We start from the raw sequence: 22,480 nt of genomic DNA on the forward strand, positions 1-22,480 counted from the left end.
TGTACCGAAGTCGCAATATATTCCGTTGGAGGTATACAATTACGTAGGACAACGTGTACCCACCGGGGAGACATTCCTCCCCATGAAGGAAATACTACTTTGTTGTAAGCATGGTTTCACTAATATTGTTTGGTTATTTATTATTTTTTTAATACGTATTTATGAATATGTTACCTGTACCAGAGTGCGAGTTGCCCGTAGCAATAAGATTAAACAAACTAGGAAACTGAGAATTTAGGCATAGTGGGGAAAAACTAAAGATGTCCAAAATAGGCAAAAGGACGAAATTATCGAAAAAGTTTGGGGAACACCGACGAAGGTAGCTTTGCTATTAGACTCCTCCACTTCATATTGAGTCAACATGACCTTGCTTCGAGCAAATTACTGCTCTAGTGATAATTCGGCGGTCGAATTAGTTTTTATCAGACCCAAGCTACATCAAAAAGTGTTGCGCCGCTTTTATGAACTTTAGAAACAACTGACATGAAGCGGCGTTGCGAATCAGTCTTGCTTAAAAATCGTAGTGCCTGCCGAAAGATGAAAATTTCAGTTATGATAAGGACGAGGCCCGTGCTTTAGAACTATCACTTTGCGGCGATGTTTTGTTGTTTACTTTACCTTATCTCGCACACGAGATGTATATAACAGGTTTGACGGCCTAATGCGTGAAGAATCGATTCTAAATTAACCGCTAAACAGAAGCAAATGTGATCGGAAAATCTTTTTGACCTTTCGTTGACGCTTGCTCTGTAATATTGAGTAATTGGAAGTTGGCGGTTGCGCAGCGAAACCTAAAATGCATCTGAAAACGTTTTCCGCAGGTAAATTCGAATGCAAGAAAGTCGCACACATTTATAATTTGGCATTGGACGTCCAACAAGATGGCTATAGGCTCGCTTTGTGAAGTTTCATTGCTCGGATGCCAAAGACACTTTGTTGACGAACAATTCCTTAAAAATCCCTTTACAGCCCATACAACGGAACAACTGCATGTGATAGCATATTTCCCACTAATAGGCTTAGACAAACTATTATCGTTCCGCTTGTATTTATTATTGCTTGATCTTATTTGCATTCCATTCTTTCAAAAAAAACCATCTAATTTCGAGACCTCGTTGTCGACTTTATTCAACATTCCAAAAGACTACTAGAATGTAAATATATTTTAATATGAGATCGGAACCATATATACTGAACAATTATACTAATGAACAATGCAATATGGCGTGCTGCGTGAAGCAATGTATGAATGCGAACTTAAATTGCAATAAATGAAAAGGTGCGGAAGAGAAAAAATACAAATAATTTTAGAGGATGCTTGTGGGCAATAAATTTATTACAAAAAGTATTGTAAATTATAAAAATAAATATATCGCCTTACACAATGATACGAATAAATTTGAATAAAACAATAACAACAATGTATTTGCATCAGTGGTACACTTTGATGATACAGTCTCAATAAAATAGCGTATGTTTTGAGGAACATAATAATCCACTGGGTATAAATAAAAGGTTTAATATTCGTAGGCGAAATAACGTAGGCACCCATGCACTTCCGGAGCGTCATGGCTAAATGTTCGCCCATTATCAGATGCCATGGATGACGGTCAATGCCATCGCCGTCGTTCTGAAATTTTAAATTTTGTGCACTGAAGATCTTTCTATATGGATGTGTTGTGCATATAATCTGTTGGTGTGTTATGGGATGCTGATTTGTTATAAAGTTTCAGTCGAACTGAATTACTCGAAGTATCAGAAGCTACATCGCTTGTAATTTCATAAGGCTTCTTTGTCAAATTTCCTGCAGTTCCAGAGTTTACTGATGAATGTCTGTCTGATGATGATCTGTAATCTGAATCTCCGTCGCAATCAACTCGGCGTTTAGAATGAGGAGCCACAGCGTCTATTTCTTCACCATCATCGACCTGGTTTAACACATTCTGTTAATCATTGGTATATTGTCTAACTCTAATAGAAGTTTATTTTTATGTTAAATTTCCAAACCACTTCCATCGATATAAAGTTTAGCCATACATGAACTTCTTTGTGGTATTTTTTTCTAATCGCTTTTCGATGCCATATACAAAATACTAATAAATATTTCCACTTGGAGACCGAGCCGGAATCATCTGGCATCACAAAACCAATTTAAATATTTCTTAAGCCCAAGCTAATAGTTGAAGCAGTAGGAAAATTTCTGTGATAACTGGCTATGGAACGATGTAACAGGTTATTGAGAAAAATGTTTATAGATCCCAATTCTTTCTACCGGTCATTTACATCAAATTAAATCATATATATATATAGCTAACTTCTATATACTCTATACTTTAACTTGAAAAGTTTTAGCTACTTTAAATAATCATTTGTATCTGTCAGCTGTGTGAAAAACGAGACAGCCAATAGAGTTTCTCATTTTTACCCAATCTATCACATACGCTGTGGTTGAACCATAATTTTGACAGATTTCTTTCCGCATGTTGGACATAATTCAGAATCAGCAAAAACCTTCGCGTATAAGATCTTTAGATAGTTCGGTGTGTATAAACGTTTCAGTATTTGCACAAAGAGCCTTCTCAGTTTTAATTATTATATTTCTCACCTTGATTTCATCAAAGTCATCTCTTGGTTCTGGAATGGGCAATATGCCAACTTCAGATACTCTGAAGACAAATCTCGCGGCCACAGATAGAAGAAACAATTCCATGGGAAATATGTATAAATGAAGCACTGAAAAGATTTTGAATAAATGACTAAAATGAAAAGTAAATAATCTGATACAGAATTCACCGATATTTTTTTTCTACTTTCATTTTCCTTTTGTAATGAAATGAATAAGTACTTAAGAGTGAGATGAATTAGACAAATATAGTAAATCGATAAATCAAGCTTTCTAGGCAAGATTTATCTTCGAACATACTTGATAAAATACCAAATTTGAGATGATCGGTAATGTTACTTACTGAATCCAGGTCTTGGACTTTGATATGGAAAGGTGCATGGTACTGCCCTAAATCTGTCCATGAGCAACAGGATGACTCCTTGCACCGTGTTGATTCCCAGAATAAGTTGTACAGTCACGAATTTCCCTGTTCAAAAACGGAATCGCATTATTGCAAAAATAAGATATACAATATTATTATTTAAATATTATTAGTGTATAAATATTTCAAAAAATACTTTCAAAAACTTACCTCTAATTCTGAAATTTCTCAGTGGTCTCTCTGATGCTTTATTCATTATAACGAATCCGTACACAGCCACAAACGATGCGAGGGGAACACTTAGATTTAAAACTGTCAGAAGAGGAGCCTAAAAAGATAGTATAAATGTGGATGAAACGCGGTAAAAAGTTGGATATTATGTAAATTCTCAATATTCCCAATTTATGTTTTTCATATTTGAACAAAAGTAAATTTATTTACTACTAGCTGACAATAGTTACTTACTATTGATGTGCCTCCTAAATCTTCGTTCCACAGTACAGTTAGAATGAAAAAGACGATTGGTTGGTATACTGTGACTGGATATATTAAGTACTGCATAATTCTGATATTGCGTCTGCGAAGAGAGAAAATTATATGCAATAAATAAACTATTAAACACACTTAAAACATCAAAATAATAAATTTTTGCTTCACTGAACTTTATTTAATAAAGCCATAATATATATTGTGGTTGGGTGGATCACCATTTCCACCACTTGTATAATTGAGTTGAAAATGCTGAATGAGACCTTGAGAAGGAAATTACAGCACAATTTGGTCTATTTTGTTATCTTATTTGCTGCTTAAAATGTTTACAAATTTACTTACACATTCATCACGATTTTGGGAAAACAGAACCACATAAAGCACGGGAAAGCATATGGAATCACTTTCATTTCGTTACATATTTCTGCCATTTTCTTTTTTCCGCCATAATAATGTAGTACAAGATCAGCATATTTCTTCATACAAAGCGCATTGTAACTGAAATACAAAGTTTTGTATTGATAGGCTATGCCATACCATTATGTTAATAATGTCAATAATTTCATTCAGTTTATTTAAAAATTTGACGACAAACTACATCTTTCTACACTTTTTTTTTCAAATTTTGTTTCTACTCAATCTGCAAACGCAGGGTTCAAGTTGAAATAGATTTATTTAACGCAATTTTGATTCCTTCAAACTGGATCGTATGGAATGAGTTTGCCAACGGAATCTTCATCACAATCTGCCAAAATGGCAAATAGGTATAATCAAATAGAAAACTCATTTTTAGTGCCATTGTGAATTTTGTTTGCCATTGTTTTTCACCTTTATACTATTTTCTCGTAAGATGGAAAACTAAGTCAATAGTCATAACGATCAAACAAAGTTATTGAAAATTTCAGAGTAGCGGTTAAAATGAAAATAAATAAAGTGCTCGTCTGAATGATGTGGCTAACTTAACATTCTTTGTTCGCGATGGAGAACACCGTGTTAGATGTTAAATATATATTCATTAAAACAAAATGGACACACTGTAGAAGCACTTACATACAAATTGGCGTTGCCACAATCCGTTTTACATAACAGAATTTCATGAACTTTGTTACATGTTCTATTTTATCATCGTTAATTCAAACTCTTGAGTCGTGATATTTTGGAAGCCGACTTATTTGGTTGTTTAAAAATCCGTATATTTCAAAGAAAAGTATCGAGAAAAAAAATTAACCTTTTCGCTGATTGTAGTTTTTGTTTTTTATATAGATTATCAGAAAAATGTACTTACAATGATATTAGAATTTGAATTGTAGGTGAAGAACGAGGAAAGAAGAGTCCGACAACACATAGTCCGGCTATTACCTAAATGGAAAAAATCAAGAAATAAAATACTGTTTTCTCTTTGGGAAATTCTATCATAAGACTCATAAAGCATCCGAAGCTGTTTGCAATGTTAAATTTTCCTCTTTTATGAAGATGAATAATATCTTAACATTAGTATTATTTACCATGGCAGTTATGAGAAATTATTCTCACTTATAAAATTTAAAACTACCTAAAACAAATTCTGTATCACCAGTCAAAAAAGGTGACCCACAAACATACCAACAAAACAAAATTTGAAAGTTTTTTGTGACACGGAAGTTCTTATTTGTCTTTGTGAAAGTGTTCCGATAAAATCTTTTTACGAGTAATTATTGTGTTTGCAATAGTTTAATAATGATGAGTTTTAGTTTATAGAATTTGTTTCACAAATACAATGAACTTGTTTGACGTCTTTCGTGGTATTTTTATGACACAAATCTTTTGCCCATACTGATAGCTTCATCTGCAAATCTATCTTCATCGCCTTGTGGGATAGATTGAAATTGGGCGTCCACATTCACGTGACTTCCGACTTGCATTGGGAATTAACAGTGCAATTCTCAAATATAATCCTCAGAATTAATTTTAAATATTAAAAGAAAATAACAACAACAGCCCCAACAACAAGAATTCAACAAAACGAACCATATCGGGCCCTATCCAACAAATACCTTCAAAAGGATCATCCTTCGGGCCCGACTTATGTTACGAGGCCAGACAAAAACAATTGGACCACAAACTCCATTTACTATCATAATTTATTATTGTTTGAAAAGAATTATATTTTGATTTTGAATGTTACTTACGGGAAAAGCAGACAATATCCACAATTTGTGTTGAGTTCTTCTCCAAAAATCTGTATTTTGAATTAGAAAAACTGCCTCTTCTACATATATTATTGACAATGCAGTGAACAATACAACAGGCACCATCATATAAACATATGCTCCTGTACCCATATCTAAATCAAGACATATAAGATTAGTGATCATGGTTAAACAAAATAACACTTTATCAGATAGTAAAATAAGAAATATCAATTTTTTAGCTACCAATTTTTATTTTCGTGTCAAACAAGCAATTTGAATATAAAAAATTCCAAGTTATTGATCGTGGATCTCTTTTTCAAACCGATCCTATAAGGCTGAGTTTGATAATAAATGGATAAACTGACCACATAAATGACTTGCTGTCGTATTGAACTATTTTGCATACAAACATTTTAACCCACGTCTAATCAAAATATACCACGATTTTCAGTCGTGCTTGGGTACCTGCAATCTGTTGTATCACTTCACTTGAGTTCGGGGCTCGGTCTTGTGGTCCGTATAAACATTGAGATTCTTGCATTGAATCTGTGGTCATTATTTCAGCAGTAGTATCAACCATCTTGAAGCTTTATTTTAACTTTATTTAGAGCAAACGACACTGGATATTAATTCAACAACAATTACATAGGTTTATATACAAAATCCATTACAGCAAATAACATTTTTATGCTATATGCCCCAAAGGCTACCGTCTGACGCCACATCAGAAACGTGTTTATCGTAACAAGCAGTGTTTTAGTATATCTGATTTGACGTAAATCTTTACACTTTGACGTAATCATATTTTCTTTGTTATTTGAACATTTTTAGGCTTTTTTGCTAATTGTTGTCACCTTCAACTGTACGTGAGGCCAGCTATGTTCGACCAAAGTCCGTTTATTTTTCCACAAATATGTCAAAAACGTCGAGTAAAAATTTCATCATTTGGAAGAAAATTCAAAACAGCTTTGATCGATTGATTACCAACTAACCTATTTATTACGTTATAGTTCTTTTCTCCATCACAAAGTTCAATGACACTCTGTATACAGTAGCCTGTTTTTCTCGACGAAAACAGTAATTTTCTACCGTACATATTATTTTTAAAATCGGAAGACTAAAAATCGTTGTGTACCTCTCCTATTCAACAACGTATATATCGTATATCGCTTAATTGGTAAGATTGACTATATATCAAAAATGTTTCTATTTTTTGATTTTATTCAAAAAAAATAATCAGAAAGCTGTTGACTATCTAAATATTTCTGTTTTGAAAGTTAGTGACGTTACTATCTTTCGTCTTGAGAACAGGTCACGCGGAGAATGCTAATTACAAGCAGTTCCTTTTTCAACAGAAACGCTATAACGTCCTGTCTTATCAACCCTAACGCTTACTCTCAGTTTTATACTCGCTTGCATATTCCATCTCTATCATATATATATGAGAATGATTGTACAACAAAAAAGGTTTTTCTTTACATTTTGGTCCCAATTCTATATTTCTACGACTGATGTCACAAAACACAAAAGGGCCGTACGTTTTCTATTTGCATTGTCGCTAGCAGTAAAATTCAATTACCGTGCGATCATTGCTTGGATAAAGTTTTTTACAAGTAAGCTGTTAAAATCGGTACCTTTTATCCGCCAGATGGTCGTTATGCGAAAGAAAAATGCAGCCTTACGTATATCCTGACAAAAGCTCGCTACTTTTTAACACCCTTTATGACCATGAGTTGACAAAAGTTGTTATTTTCACGAGTTTATAAGAAATTGATTTGAAGCTTTTGATCCCTGAAATTTCATTGTTCGATTAGTCAAACTGTACTAAGTACGTTTATTCACATATTCAGGATATTAAATGGAATTATTGTAATTCTGAGCCTAACCTAAAACAGTAATCATGATATGCAAAGTTTGTTGACCCTATTTATATCCTTATAATAATAACAAGATGGCCCGCTCCTCGGAATCGCTTTCATGTTTTCAGCAATCGCTTTAGCTCGTCATTGCGGAGATGAAATTTATTAAAACGTTCTCAGTTTTTTCTAATCTCTGTTGGAGATTTCTAACTCTTTGACTGTTGGAGATTCATAAGAAACAAATGCACAGAATGTTCAAAAATAAAAATAAAATCTCAGACTTAAGTATTCGATAAAAATTATATATTTAATATTGTTTTAAATTTATCAAAATTTACGTACATGGTAAATACAAAAATTGCTAATTACCGAGGAATTACCGAAAGAAATCGTACTTGTAGATGAGTAATTTATCTGATGGCATGACTTAGCATTAAGTCAATGTTTTGGGTTGAATATGCGTTTCCAAGAATTTATTTTCATAAAAACTGACGGGGTCCGATTGGACAAATACCGATAGAAATTCACGTAATTGAACAATGAGTTTTTCAGATCTAAAACCATCAAATACAATAATTCCGGTAATATTCCGACTTTTAAAATTTTTTGTTGGAGAAACTGATTCTGATCAATTCAATGTGGATTCAGGTTGAAATTTTAAGTAAATTGTTATAATGACAAGTTCTCGAAATTTTTTCGTTTATTAGAAAAATAGCATGAAAATAAAATGAATTTAACTTGGCAGTTATCTGTAAATATGGAAGAGATACATTACTATTTCTTTTTATGCAACCTCTTACTTCAATAAATTTATATTATACGGGACAAAGAAATATAATTCGTCAATTTAGTGTTGGTCACGCGAGCACTGTTGCGTACGGAGTTGCTATTTTTATATACGTATCGGTATCTTTTTTATTGGGCGTAGTCAATTTACAATCAATTTGGTTGATTGAAGAGAATCTTAGAAACCTATCTTAGTAAATTATTTTATATTTCACGACTTTATATCCAGAGTCTATGATGATATTGAAACTTGTTTTAACTTAAAGGTATAGTATGTAAAATATACCCCACCACTTTTTAACGTCCACTGGTATGTGATCTAAATATATTTTTACAGATATTGTATATGGACATACCAAAAATTTTGGTCATCAAACGTTATTTTTGGTGGTTTTCCATGCTTATTTATGCCATATATATAAAAGATCAATGTTTGGCAGAAGCATCTGAAGATAAATCGCAAAAATAGTCTTTTTCAGTTGACGAACCTTTAGTTAATGTTAATTGATTCGTTTGAACTAAGAATGAATTTAAAACTGTTTTGAAATGCACTTCTTCTGATTTTATCCTATGGATTTGTTACGGAACTACGGAAGCACGAAAATATACTTTAATTCAGAGTAATTAGTTTGTACATTAGTTTGAAAAATACGAGTTAAAAAGCTATCGGAAAATGTCTAAATCTTCACGTCTAATTATTTGAAATTTATCATTTTTGGTCGCCCTTATATGATATATATTAGGATTAGAACATAGCGCAAAATCAAGTATGATTCACAAATAGAGCAGACATAAACGACCATGCTCGGGACCTCGGGAACTATCGGTTCAGATTTTTCGTCAGTGGAAAAAATAAAAATCTATGAGTAAATGGACGAGTGTGGGAAGAAAAAGTACATACCCAGAAAAATGCGATTTAACATAAATTATAGGGATATTTTGGAAGACTCCGGCTAGGCATAAAAGAAATTTTAATTTCTTCGGGTCAACGAATATGACAAAACTAGTTTTTGTGCCGATAGGACTACACTCACCCTCAGAATTCTGCCATAGACATAGAATTCAAACAAAATTTTACAGTTTCTCTTTCATCATTATGTACATACACCACTTCTTTGAATTATTTTTCAAACAATAAGTTCTCAACACGAAAACAATTTTAGCGAAGCAACAAGAGCAAGGCAGCAAAGAGAGCAATTCTTCGTATTTGCCCCATTCAAGCCGGAAATAATTCGTTTGCAAATAAGGCGGCTTTGATTGTGTACTTCGGCAATGGTCCATAGTCGTACGTATTCACAAAAATTTAATAAACCGGCTGGATAAAATGTTTTTACTTATTGTATGTATTCTTTAAAAATACACATAAACTTAATAAAATAGACTGAATTAAAAAATTTGCCACGCTTTGAAAATAGTCGTCATAAAATGCGAATAAAAACATGAATCAAATTACAAAATATCAGAATATAAATAAAATAAAATGGACGGAACTCAAAATTCGACGGCCCATGAAAATAGTCGTCATATTTTGTAAATACGTAAGAAACGAATAAAAACCATGACTAGTTTTTATTATGTGAAAGTTTTATTTCACAAACAAAAATGAGTCAACGACCTAAGCACTATGATAAATTTATAGTCGGATTCCTATTTCAGATGAACAATTTTTATATATTTTTTTATTACTTCATATGCTTTTGACACTATGTCTAAATCAGACATAAGCTGTGATAAATCGAACATCAAAAGTGAAGTATATTTATCTACGCCAAAATAATCTGAAATAATGAAAAAAGGAAATTTGACAGGACAATACCACTCATATTTTGTTTGAGGGACAATGCACTAATGGCTCAATAATTCGAACGTTCGTTTCGTTGTAATCAAACTTATTTGCAATTGGATTAAGACGTGAAAGACTGGTTTAAAAATATTTCCAAAAACAGCAAAATACAAATAGACGCAAAATTGCGGATATTTGAAGTTTTGGCGAGCTATTGGTCGTGAGGTATAAATTTTTCGTTGTCGTTTGCGGTTCCGTAAGTAGATAGTCGTGTCGAAAGTCAACAGATTGTGAAATGCTCCCAGGCATAATACGAGTTGAGATTAATTCACTGAAAGGTAGCTTTTCAGCTGCAGATTGTTCTGTCGGTACGTCTTCCACTACTTCCGGGTCATCATTTTGCTTTTTGAGATTTTCAAGTTCCATTTCATTTATATCTAAAAACATGCTTGCGTCAATTTCAGACCGGAAGTCGATTTGAATATCCGGAAGTTGACATCCGCTTTCGAGAATATGATCTTCTAATGCTACTCTGTTGTCTAAAGTATCTTCAAAAACAGCATCTTGCTTGTTTACGAAATCAAGTAGAAATTTTTTCTCAGAAGTAGTGTTTTGATTGACGAGAAGAAAAAGGAAATATGGTTTACCAGTCTCCGGGATAATCTGAAAAAATGTAGTTTCGTATGTGTAATTTATAATATGATATTACTACATTAAAGTGGCATGAAGCGTGGAAATATTTGCTCATGATATTTCCACCATAATTTATATTCATTTCATTCCATTTTCATATTAAAATGCATCATAAGCTTCATATCAAAACATCTAACCAAGCCTACCAGCTACCATTGTATCAATTTATGTCGGTACCGGTAAGGCCGAAGCTGGGCACCAGGTTGGTCAAAAGATTGCGGAGTAGACTACCGGAATGCCACGTATCGCGCACAATGTGAAAAATATGAAATACCATAGGATTCAAATAACAAATAAATAAAAAATAACAGCCTTCTAGTGACTTCCCCATTTTCAAAGTACTGGAAGTTTGAAATAGATTTATCAACTAGTTGCAAAGAATGGTAATTATTCACAACAACAACAATTCAGTTGTCAAACTTCGTGTCCAATTACGTCATCGTTTTGTTTTTAAATTAGAGGTATTTTATGATATTGCTTACAATATTTAGCTTCAATCGTCAGAATGGTTTTCTTGATTTCCTTAAAAGGAATAATCCAGTACCTGCTAGAGCGTATCATAATAAACCAATACCATTATATGCTGTTTATATGAAAATAATTTAATTCCAAATACACGACATCAAATTATGGCCCGTGGCTAATGTAATTACTGTCATCTCTATTAAAAATAGTAAATTATACACAAAAAGACAATGACTTTCATAATGTAGGATAATGAATGTCTACATATTATATATATATACATGTTTATGCGGAAGTATAGATCGATGGTCGGAAAAATAACTAAAATATATATATCAACAAATTTCGCAGATGATAAATTTCTAATATTGAATTCCTCAATTGATAAGTTCATGACACATAATGCGGCGGAATAATGCATTATGCATATAGCACAAAAGTTCATTACGGATGCCTCGATGGTTTATTTATACAAAGTCCTTAAAACTATTCTATAGCCATTTGCAGAAATGCACCAAGCAATAAAGAGGTGACGGAAAGCGCGACGAATGCGGTCAAGCGTGAGGAATAAAAGATGTTCTTCTCTTATTAAAATAAAACAGCAAAATTTTGCTTAGGTAATACCGGGATTATATGACTCAAAGAAATAGACGCACTCCTCCCATTTGAGTACTGATAATTTGGGTCAATTAGTTAAAAACGTAGAAAACAATTTTACTGTACAACACCAAGAATAACTTAGCAAAACGATTCATATGTGCACTTACAATAATCATTTTACTTACATCGCCACAGTATGTATCACTTAGGTTGGTGTTGGTCACATTGAACCTTTCTTGATCGCCACCTTGTGGATTTTGTAATTTATACTTCTCTCCCCGATATCTTTCATATTTCAAAATACAAATGAGCGAAAATTCAGCTTTATTTAATGCATTATCGTCTGCTGCTGAACTCTTTTTAATACTGACGACATTTTCTGCTAATGATACGCTCGGTAATGAAAGAGGCTGTGAAATGTAAAAATTTGAAATGATGTGATTCATATTTCATATTGAAGTTGGCGGTTTCAAATCCCGGGTGCTTCAAGTTTCAAGCTCACCTTTTTATTCCTGGTCGCAGAGTAAATTTGTCCTCAAATACAGATGAATCTTACGTATACGTATATGAACGTTTATCCAATGCTATGGCATCGTATCGATGAAACTTCCTATTTTAAGTTTTCAAATACTGACTTTGAAAAGTAAAATGTACTTACATAATATGATCTTCTCTTTCAAAGAGTTATTCCTATACTTAATTTTTACTTTATTCATTGTTTTATGTTTATTGAAACAAATAGACATTTGAAAAAGAAGTACGACTTACAACAGCATATACAATAATTCTTGTTTGCAATGCCCTCGTTGGAATATCTTGCGGCTCCCAGTGATTATCCTTTTCCCCACATGCATGAGTATCTTTAACATTTACTGCAGTAAACAGCGCACAAAATAGTACAAGCTTCCCCACCATTTTTGTCCTAGAATGGCTATCAATTTTATTTTAGTCTTCTGAATGTAGACAACAATGACAACAGTTTTATTGACTCATCCGCTTTATAATATAAAATGGATTAAATATGAATAATTTAGCTGTTATGCATTAACTTCATAACACATTGAAATTAACATTTACAGCGGTGTGTGTAAACTGTGTATATAGTAAAAAAGACTTGTAATTTTAACTAACATATCCCTGTAGAACAAGCAATTTCTATCTGATTTTGTCGAAGAGCAGTAATAAATTACTAACAGATTTCATGTACTTTATAATTCAAACTCTTCTAGTATAATATGGATTTTCTTTCGAGTAATGGAGAGCAGTCATGGAAAATATTTCAAAATGGAAAGTGAAGAAAACACCTCAAGTATATTTATATATTTTATCTTTTGATAATGTGTGAAATACTCAACAGTCGACTGCATTATAGCGACAAGTTTAAGAAATTTTTGGGATTTATGACATTTCCCAAAATTTTATTGTATGCGGGGAATATAAGGAGTGTGCATTATTATAACTCCAGTATTATCCAGTAACTCGGTAATTATCGGTCAGGACTCAGGAGTAAATTTAGCCCGTCTTCTTAGTCTATTCTGGGGAGAAAGCATGCAAATTGAGTGCACTAAAAATACTTTAGGCTGATATGGTTTGATAACATATAGTATAAAAATCTATAATTGCACAAACTGTATATATAATATTATTATATATACAAACCCATCTGTAAGCATTTGGCTTGAAACTACCCATATGCGCCGATTTACAAAAATTTTCTGTAAACCCAACCGCGACCCGAAAGGCCGATTTGTCATGTAATTGTAAATGATGCCAGGTATATTTTTCATTCCACTATCACGCCTTCAAAATGTATCTAGGTAGCGGATAATTTCGTAGTGCCCAACTCTAGGACATGTATAATGAGTTACATATATATCTATTTATATCAAGCTATCGTTATATATGTCCACTAAAACTGATGTATAAATCATCTACAAACTCGACAGTAATAAATCAACCCATAGAATTGTATGGTTAATTTTATTTATTATATCAAATCTTAACGATCTGCTTTGTTATATATATGAATCCCAAATCATTCAATTCGATATTAATACAAGCAAGATGATCGATATATCAAGAAGGGTAAACGAAATCTAACATGATATATTTTCAGAATCTGCGTTATTATCTGCAGCAAGTATGTGGAATTTGAAAGTTACATCACAGGTAGCAGCAAGTACGATTTCCAGTTCAAATCCTTGTAAATCACATCTGCGTGATAATATGTAGAAATCCTAGGTTTTAATTGTCTGTACTGAAAACCTTTATGAGGAAACATTTTTAAAGTGAGGAAAGTAACAAAAGTTCAAGAAAATCATTATATCGTTGACAGATACTTGAGATATCTGTGAGCTTTAATACTCATTGGCACATTGAACACGTTGTCCGGTACGTTCATCAATCCAATATGCCAAGCAGAATCCACATTTTGTTACGCGACATCTTGCGTTAGGATTTCCGCGACAAACCAATGGTCTGCCATATATGTCAGAACAACTGTTGGCAAAACAAGAACTGTATTCTTGAGCACCTCTGTTGCACGGACCTACAACAAAAATAATGACTGTTGTACTTTTTTCTTTTGTCATAACAATTAATACTAAATATTGGAGCGCAATAGATCTCCCAAGGTCATTCAAATGTCAATTGGAGGTAATATATTTACCAATTTACATACATATATTTTAAGGGGAAAAATTTGAATCTATACTTTCGCTACTATGAGAACTAGTTGGATAAATAGTTTTCAACTTTACTTACAATTCTGTGTAATCAGATGATTGGTATACTGGTCATAAAAATGGATATCACATCGTCCCCTGATCGGTTGACATCTTGCTCCAACATTTGTGGGACAAACTAGTTGACCGCATAGGTTCGGTGGACAATAAGGTACATATGGTGCAGGAATTACAGGAGTTTGACGCCCACGGTTTGACAAGGCAAGAGCAATCAACAACGGATTTAATGGCTTGCGGGGAGGTGAATCTGCTAAAAATAATCAAAATATTTTAGAAAATTTCGAATTAGCAACAAAACGATGGAAGAAATTTATTTTTGATAATGTAAAGCAAGATTAATTAACAGTAAAACATGAATTGGTTTTTCTGTTCCGGCAAATAGATATAACAGTTTGGCTAGTTAGCTTATAATATCGAAAATGATGTATACATAGTGCCCATTTTATACAAATGTAGATGGTATCAGAGAACTATAAATAACATATGTTTCATAATTTCCATCGTCACTTTCAATAAAACATGGTTTATATTTCTATAACACAACATTTTCACCTGGGTCCACGCACTGAGTTCCGCATCCTGTTGAACAGCAGTATTTATCACCTTCGCAATCTTCATTTTTTGTACATGTCGTTGGATATTCAAATTCAAGGCATGTATCACCAGCAACCTCCGGAAACTCGCAACGTTCATCGAGCAATGCTAGATTTTTCAAATAAATCGGTTTTGATTATCAAAACACTTGCTTATGATCTTGGTTACTCATTTCATATTTTCTATGACGTCTTGCCAAAAGAAAAATTGGTACGTATTCAAATGTCTACACCCTATATATATATATTTCTATTGAAACACCTAGCACCTTTAAAGCCAGTTTGCTTCCATGGGTTTATAAAGATGGCAATAAAACCATCTACATGATAGTTGGAAGCGCCATATAATAATTACTGTACCAGGTGTTATGAAGTAAAATTATATTTATATTATTATTTAATATAATTATTAATTATATTTATTTATATACTCAATTACTTTAATTTACATACTCTTTAAATAGCTCGTGAACCCATAATGCTTCTTTCTATACCTATCGAAACCAATACGGATTACCCTTTCTCTTAAAAAAAACGCTATTTCAAACTCATTTGGTAGTCCCTAAAATAGATATTTTCGCTTTCGGCGCAAAATATGTTGTTTTTTTTTTTTATATTCGAGTGTGGCTATAATTGTTACTTCTTACTGAACTTTTTTACTTCTTAACTGAAACAGTAATGTTTCTTCGTAGCATATTGAGCATACAAACTACTCACCTATTTCACACATCGTACCGACATATCCTTGCGGGCATATGCAACTGTATACATCGGTAGAGTCGTCGTTTATACATAGCTTATTCTGGTCTGTACATGTTTTGAGTTCTTCGGCATTTTCACATCCTGATTATGATAGAATTGAAAATTATGTGCAAAAACAAAACTTCTATATGATAAACCACTTGAGATTATCATGTCTTAATACGTCGAAATAAAGTTTTCTTTTTTAAAGCAATGTTCTAATATGGGGGATCCCGACGGTCTTCATCACACACAACTTCAGAGTGAAAAACGAATTCCATAAAACACAAAGAATTTTTTTAAATAGATAAAAGTAATAGCCTTCTATCGAGAACAACAATCTTGAATCACTGAAAATTTTAAAGCAATTGGTCCAGGAATTGAAAAGAAAATTTTTCACAACAACAGTAGCAACAACAGGATACCACAAAAAATACTAATAACAACAACAATTTAACAAAAAGATATGTAGGTCCACATCAAATTGGATATCCAGTCTATCCAATATTGCCCTGTTTCCTAGTTTTTTATAAAATCTCACCTATCGGTAAGCAAGTGGTCGAACAGGCGTCCGGCGCTACACAGCATATGTGTTTCGATGGACAATCTTCATGTCCTACGCATTCTTCCTTATTTATATCTTCACAAACGTCAATGATATCATTCGGAAATGGACATCGTTGATCTAATTTTTGGTCTACGAAAATCAATTTAAGATAGAAATAATTACCTGAAGTTGGCTACTTCACAATAAAATATAGTCACAAGTACTTACAACCTTTTTTCCAGTCTTAAACTGTGGGAGATCGTTTTGAGGAAATACGTGAGATATCATTTTACAAAATTTAATTTATAATATTTATACTTCAACCATTGTAGACATGTAGTAAGTAAACAATAAAACTTACATCAGGGCTTCGTTTGTAGCCCTGTATAGCACAGATTTTTTTAAAACTTTTAATATATATAAGACTTTTGAAAGATAAATTTTAACGTTTTTCAATAGTTCCAATACTCACGTTCCATGCAATCTTCGCCTCCAAATCCAAACGCGCAGAAACAGATATTATCTTCCTGATTAATTTTATAACATCCCTGATTCGGTTTACAATCATTTTTTGTTGTACACTTAAGTTCTGAAATTATGGGAATTTGAATATTCAGCATACAAATCTAGCCAAGTACTGCTGATTATTAATAAACTGCCCATTCATACCTTTTTTAATTAAATCAATCAAAATATAAAATATATTAGTTATTCTCAAGGATCTGTTTTTGCCATGAAAATGGTAGGAATAAATAGTTACATATAAGTATTTAAGTGGTTCTTGAACTTGTTTGTGCTTGCGGCGCACTAAGCCAATAAAAAAAATGCGACACACTTGTAAAAAAATAAATTTAAATTTAAATAAATTTATTTTGCAAATGTAAATGCAATGGATGTGCCTGTTTTGAGGAACAAATAAGATAAAAAGGATGTTCTGTCGTTGCCAAGCACACTTGCATTTCGTCGTCAATTCCAAGAAGTCACTCCCTTTTTTGCTTTTAATTTCAGTCAAAGAAGATAATCCGTGTTCACGGAGCGATAAAGATGCAAATGCCAAGCTAGCCAGTTGCATGTATGCCTAAGTGTGATACGAATGATGTATTTTCTAAAATTCCAAAATTCTCAAGCGACACACCAGTGTGCCGCGGCTCGCGGCACAAAGCTTGAGAAACGCTGACGTATTTCGACAGTGCTGTTTTAATATTACAAGCATGCAAAATTGTGACAAGCTGGATTTTCGTATTTACGGATATTTTTGAACGATAATACATCACGCTTTTGTAACGTGTTTTCTAAGTAAATTACTTCCGTGCCAATCTGTACCGGTTATTTTTTCAACCGCGGTCGTCGAGGCCTGGGGCAATAATAATTAGTTTCAACTATAGTAATACTGTCGGCAAGTCTACGATAATGTTATTCAATATTTTTTTTATTCATTTGTACAGAATATATTATATAGATAGATTTACGTAAACACATGGTGAAAATACAACAAATTTTTCAACAGAAATACCAAATGCAATTTTTTTTTTGTTCGTGGTGTGTGCTACGAAGACTGATTAACCGGCATTTGGTCTAGACCAGGGGTCACCAACCTTTTCAAAGCCGAGGGCTACTTTTTGGGTACAGATTAAGCTGCGGGCTACCAGTTCAATGTACACTTCTAAAAAATTCAGTTGCTCGATTAAGCTTCAATTATTGATATAATTACTGGTATTTAGTGAGGTATAGACACTTATAAACCTTCGGATTGTTCAGGAAATCAAACGATTAACACAACGTTGCAAATAAATTTCTATCAATTACTCTTGTATTTCAAAACTGAGTGTTTTCAAATTGATTTTCAACACTCTGCACAAGTCTAAGATAAAATGGACTTAACAGTTGTACTATCGAATGTTGCAGAGTATTATACTCCGACGTGTAACTTGACACTGTAACTCTGAGCGAGTCTTGCAGATTTTCATCAGTGAGGCGTGTTCCATGTTTGTTCCTGGTGGAGTGAGTCGCGGCGCTATGGCCCATCGTGTTAAGCGTTAGGTTCGCAGGTTAGAATCCCATGCGGGGATTGTTATGTGCAAAAGGATTGCTGGACTCCTCGCCGCCGTAGGGTGGTTCACGTAACCGCTGGTCGGTTAAGGCTTCCTTCGCCATCAAGTCCAAGCTTCCGGAACCGACATCGAATGGTAACCGGTGAGAAGCCGTGGTTTATCCGTCCTATCGGCTATCTTCTCCCCCGGGATAAATATGTAAATCTCCTATCCTGAATTTATGTCAAAAATGTTGATTCGAAAGGATAGGTTGAAACAAACGATGGTCTCGTAAAATAGGATTACTGTATGATTTGAATCGCGAGATTTTTTCTGTCCGTACTGTGCTGAACAGTGGGTAATTAGCGCGGAAGATCACGTGACAAGATGTGAAATATCTCTCCGCTTTGCCGTCGCTAAAATCGCCCCACTAATGAGACACACGCAGGCTGTTTTCATGGTGGTATAAATATATCCACCTCCCATTCATCGTGAAAATGATGGATTTTTCATTGGAATCAATAATTGTGTTATTACTGCTCCGCTAACCAACGGACAAGAAAAAGCGCGGGTTCGTGGAAACTGATCTCAGTGTGATGTCATAATTGGAAGAGTGTTAATTGACCCGTCACATTATTGAGGTCAAATAAAAATAAGGTTGATGGTTACAATTACAATAATTATTATAGTGCCATTTCTAGTTCCCATACAAGTGTGATTTATACTAAAATAGCAGGATGAAATATAATTGATGTAGCTTACTTAAAAGAGCCTTTATTAAGTTTAGTTTGGAACAGACCTGCGGGCGACTAATATGGTCTTCGCGGGCGACTTGGTGCCCGCGGGCAACGCGTTGGTGACCCCTGGTCTAGACTCTACATCTAGGTCTAGAATCTGGATGATAAAACATTTGTTTTCCAGGCATCCCTTTTTTAATCTTTGATTTCGAAATAAAATATGAATTAAGTATCAACTTCTGGTACTCTCGTAGCATGTGTACCAGGTTAGGGTGAGGCCATGATTTTATTTCGAATTCCTATGTTTTAGTTCTACGAGTTCGGCACTGTCTGTACTAGCCAAGTGAATATCCCCCTGTCCATAGGTTTCATTCTCTTTATACAACTTGATATGAAGTAGGCAAGCAAAATTAGTTACCTCCATATTGGTGCACATACTTTTGGAGCGCCCAACTTTTTTATTAAAATCGTGTTGTATTCACACTCAAGGATATCCGACTGCCTAACTTATGTACGTTATTGAAATTTTCAATACATTACTAACCCGGATTAACTACACATGTTGTCCCGCATCCAGTTGAACAACAAATTTCGGACTCTTGGCAATCATTATTTGTACATTGGATTGTGAGTTCAAATCTGTCGCACAAATCCCCTGGTTTGTCTGGTAGCTCACACTTTTCGTCAATAAGGTCGGTCATTGCTGCATAATTGTATTTAAAATATATTTAATTTTTTTGTTTGGAACATTCTTCAAAGATAAATTTTAAAATATATCTAGTTTCAAAATGCTTATGAATTGATGACATATCAAACTGTTCGGTAACTAAGCACAGGTAAATTATTTATAATATGACCTATCGGGCGTACATGCGTGATTCAACTTATTCAAGTTCTAATTTTAATTTAGTTCCCCTTACATAGTTTACTTTTCACTGTCCTAAACGGAGACTATTTCGTGTTCAACAAAATGCGTCACATATCGCTGTCGGAACTGATTCTAAAATTGCTACTGAGCTAATCTGTAGTAATCATCAGTGAACATAGTTAGACAAAATAATATGAAATATTTCTTACGTTCCTCGCAGTTGTCACCCTTAAAGCCATATGGACAATAACAGTTGACAGAATCACTATTACCGCGGAAGCAAATTTCATTTTCTTCTATGCATTCCAGCGTTTCTTCTGGACAAGACGATCCTAGATGTATAATAAAATAAAAGTGACTAAAATTTATATGCAGCTAGGTTTTGGTAACTTCATTCAAATAGCCTGAGCTCGTATAACTAATCTGTAAATTTGATCGAAATGATAATATATAGTCAATCAATTTAATAGAACATATTACCCCGTGAAACAATGAAATTTGATTAATTACTTGGTTTACTCCGTTCAGATTAGGTGCATTTTGGGCTGGTATAAGTCCTAAGTGAGTAAATTGGTATGGTACATTTTATTTGATGTAGTGGGAAATCAGCAAAATCAAGATAAACCGGAGTAAAAAATTGGGAAACGAAACGAAATGGGTTTATTCAACTTCTTCAGTATAGGCAGGCTTAAAGGTTAGATGTGCCTTGTGTATATGGAAAGACGATCTCTCATTTAAACTGAACTAAACTAAATTTGTAAAATTTCATTTATCATCATGAAACAAAAACTTCAAACCGCAAACGGGTATAATGAAAAACAACATAACAATAAGTTCTTTATTTTTTATTCTTTATTTTTAATTAAACAGTTATCACCAACCTGAACCAGAAAGTTGTCCCCGACAGCGTGTCACTGAAATTAGGAGTAATATGTAGAAATACTTGTCCATGGTAAAAATATTTGAAAAAAAAATATCGACTGCGGCGATATTTCGATTGAAAGAACTATTTAAATACAAATTTAAACTTTTCTGTGAGAACAACTTGCCTCCGGGTCAAGACAGTGAAGTGACGTTTACAGTTTGATGACCAGTTTTAAAAAATTGCTTTTGCGGGTCACATTGCTTTGTCGTCATTTACAAAAGAACGCTTTTAGCTTTTAATCTTATAGGGTGACCGACTGGTTAACAAAATGTTGAATTTGTATTTCGTTTTTTTATTGTGGCCCGGATTGCCCTGTCATTTATATTCGAGTTCATCACATGATCAATGAAAAGATGAACATTTTTTCCAAGACTTACCTTTCATCGAATTTTCCCGAACGTTACTATATGGTGGATCATTACTCATGTAATGCATATTGATAATGTGCATTTAATCACGCATTTCCCAAATCTGTAGCAACAGGAACCCCAAATGTACACCAAATTCGAATTAAAATTATGAAAACAAAGTTAATTTTTTCAAATGTCTAATTCTAATAATGATTTTCGTGGGGTCAAATAACAGAATTTAAGCTTTTGGGAACATGTTTCGACCTGTCATGATCAAACAAAAATTCATAATTAAATCTACGTTATAACCGGTACACTCATACTAATACTTTAATTACGATACTGTTAGTGTTATGACGTGAATAACGAGATCAAGTTTTTAATATTAATTCGCTGTTTGATTAGCGTGTTTTTTTATATATATATATATATATACTGCTAAATATATTTCCAATGAAGTTATAGTCATGATAAAAGAATTTAGAATTGTATTCTGTATATCGTTGAAAGCTACAAATAAAATAAAATACAATAAAGATTTTTAAGAATATATAAATTTTCAGTCTTATATAAATACAATGGATAGGGATTGATAACATCAACTCAGCGACTTCGGCGCAACATTTATACATATCGCCAATACATATATTTCAATATATTATTTCTGACATTTGCAGATTTGCATTGACTGCGCTTTGTGATCACTTTCCCATTTTAGTTCACATTTCCAAGAAATATCAACTTTAGAAGCTTATACTTAATCAGTGAACGTTGCACACACCGTGAAAGAATGTTAAATTCTCACGGCGATCAAGAAATTTCGTTAAATATCAATTACATTTCTTCAGTGTGATCTTTATTTATAATCTTTATTTTTCAAATTCCTAAAACCGTTCACTTGATACAGAATAAAATGGGAAAAACATGTGAATGTGAAAAACAGTCGGATGTTGACAGTCATACCATAGTTAAAACTACTGATTATCCCCTCAAGCACATACCAGATCATAGACGAAATAACCGATACAAACTGACACGATAATTATTTTATATATATATACATCATGATTTAGAAAATATCTCCCAAAATAAGTGAAAGCTAGTGTTACTGT

At 33.3% G+C, this 22,480-nt stretch overlaps 3 protein-coding genes across 6 annotated transcripts in view; all 3 read right to left on the reverse strand.

Moving 5' to 3' along the window:
• Positions 1–1,150: 1,150 nt before the first annotated feature.
• On the reverse strand, positions 1,151–6,326 carry LOC120328406 (organic solute transporter subunit alpha-like). The gene is made up of 9 exons (XM_039394874.2): positions 6,113–6,326; positions 5,645–5,799; positions 4,762–4,835; positions 3,819–3,974; positions 3,453–3,564; positions 3,198–3,315; positions 2,967–3,092; positions 2,606–2,733; positions 1,151–1,928 (listed from the first exon to the last, which is right to left on the reverse strand). The coding sequence occupies exons 1-9, from the start codon at positions 6,225–6,227 to the stop codon at positions 1,665–1,667; spliced, it is 1,248 nt and encodes a 415-aa protein (XP_039250808.2). The 5' UTR covers positions 6,228–6,326; the 3' UTR covers positions 1,151–1,664.
• Positions 6,327–9,359: 3,033 nt separating this feature from the next.
• The window catches only part of LOC120328034 (uncharacterized), a 53,238-nt gene continuing 40,117 nt past the window's right edge, over positions 9,360–22,480 (reverse strand). For 2 of the 3 annotated variants that reach the window (XM_039394419.2, XM_078114323.1), the window contains exons 2-3: positions 12,019–12,243; positions 9,360–10,738 (exon numbers count right to left, since the gene is read on the reverse strand). In XM_039394419.2, coding sequence (XP_039250353.2) covers positions 10,217–10,738; positions 12,019–12,243 — 747 coding nt within the window. In that variant the 3' untranslated portion in view covers positions 9,360–10,216. Of the gene's footprint in view, positions 10,739–12,018; positions 12,244–12,601; positions 13,457–22,480 lie in introns of those variants that run through there. The other variant, XM_078114322.1, reaches the window with a different exon arrangement.
• Positions 13,800–21,102, reverse strand: LOC120328033 (uncharacterized). Of its 2 annotated transcripts, none has more exons than XM_078114320.1 (9): positions 20,975–21,102; positions 20,303–20,425; positions 19,770–19,928; positions 16,931–17,047; positions 16,453–16,608; positions 15,888–16,013; positions 15,130–15,279; positions 14,597–14,824; positions 13,800–14,381 (listed from the first exon to the last, which is right to left on the reverse strand). In XM_078114320.1, the coding sequence occupies exons 1-9, from the start codon at positions 21,042–21,044 to the stop codon at positions 14,191–14,193; spliced, it is 1,320 nt and encodes a 439-aa protein (XP_077970446.1). In that variant the 5' UTR covers positions 21,045–21,102; the 3' UTR covers positions 13,800–14,190. The 2 variants fall into 2 exon arrangements, with proteins under 2 accessions (XP_077970446.1, XP_077970445.1); XM_078114319.1 differs by having other exon boundaries at positions 14,597–14,827.

Source organism: Styela clava, chromosome 7 (genome assembly GCF_964204865.1).
Source record: "Styela clava chromosome 7, kaStyClav1.hap1.2, whole genome shotgun sequence".
Taxonomy (NCBI): domain Eukaryota; kingdom Metazoa; phylum Chordata; class Ascidiacea; order Stolidobranchia; family Styelidae; genus Styela; species Styela clava.

What these genes read in the sequence shown, in the direction of transcription:
- LOC120328406 (XM_039394874.2), bottom strand. Translation starts at nt 6,227, where the DNA reads ATGGTTGATACTACTGCTGAAATAATGACCACAGATTCAATGCAAGAA. An exon ending in AAGTCCAAGACCTGGATTCA is followed by an intron (nt 2,734 to 2,966) that starts GTAAGTAACATT and finishes AAATCTTTTCAG; the next exon opens with TGCTTCATTTATACATATTT. An exon ending in ATGACTTTGATGAAATCAAG is followed by an intron (nt 1,929 to 2,605) that starts GTGAGAAATATA and finishes GTGTTAAACCAG; the next exon opens with GTCGATGATGGTGAAGAAAT.
- LOC120328033 (XM_078114319.1), bottom strand. Translation starts at nt 21,044, where the DNA reads ATGGACAAGTATTTCTACATATTACTCCTAATTTCAGTGACACGCTGT. An exon ending in AGGCGAAGATTGCATGGAAC is followed by an intron (nt 16,609 to 16,930) that starts GTGAGTATTGGA and finishes TGATTTTCGTAG; the next exon opens with ACCAAAAATTAGATCAACGA. An exon ending in GACCACTTGCTTACCGATAG is followed by an intron (nt 16,014 to 16,452) that starts GTGAGATTTTAT and finishes TATCATAATCAG; the next exon opens with GATGTGAAAATGCCGAAGAA.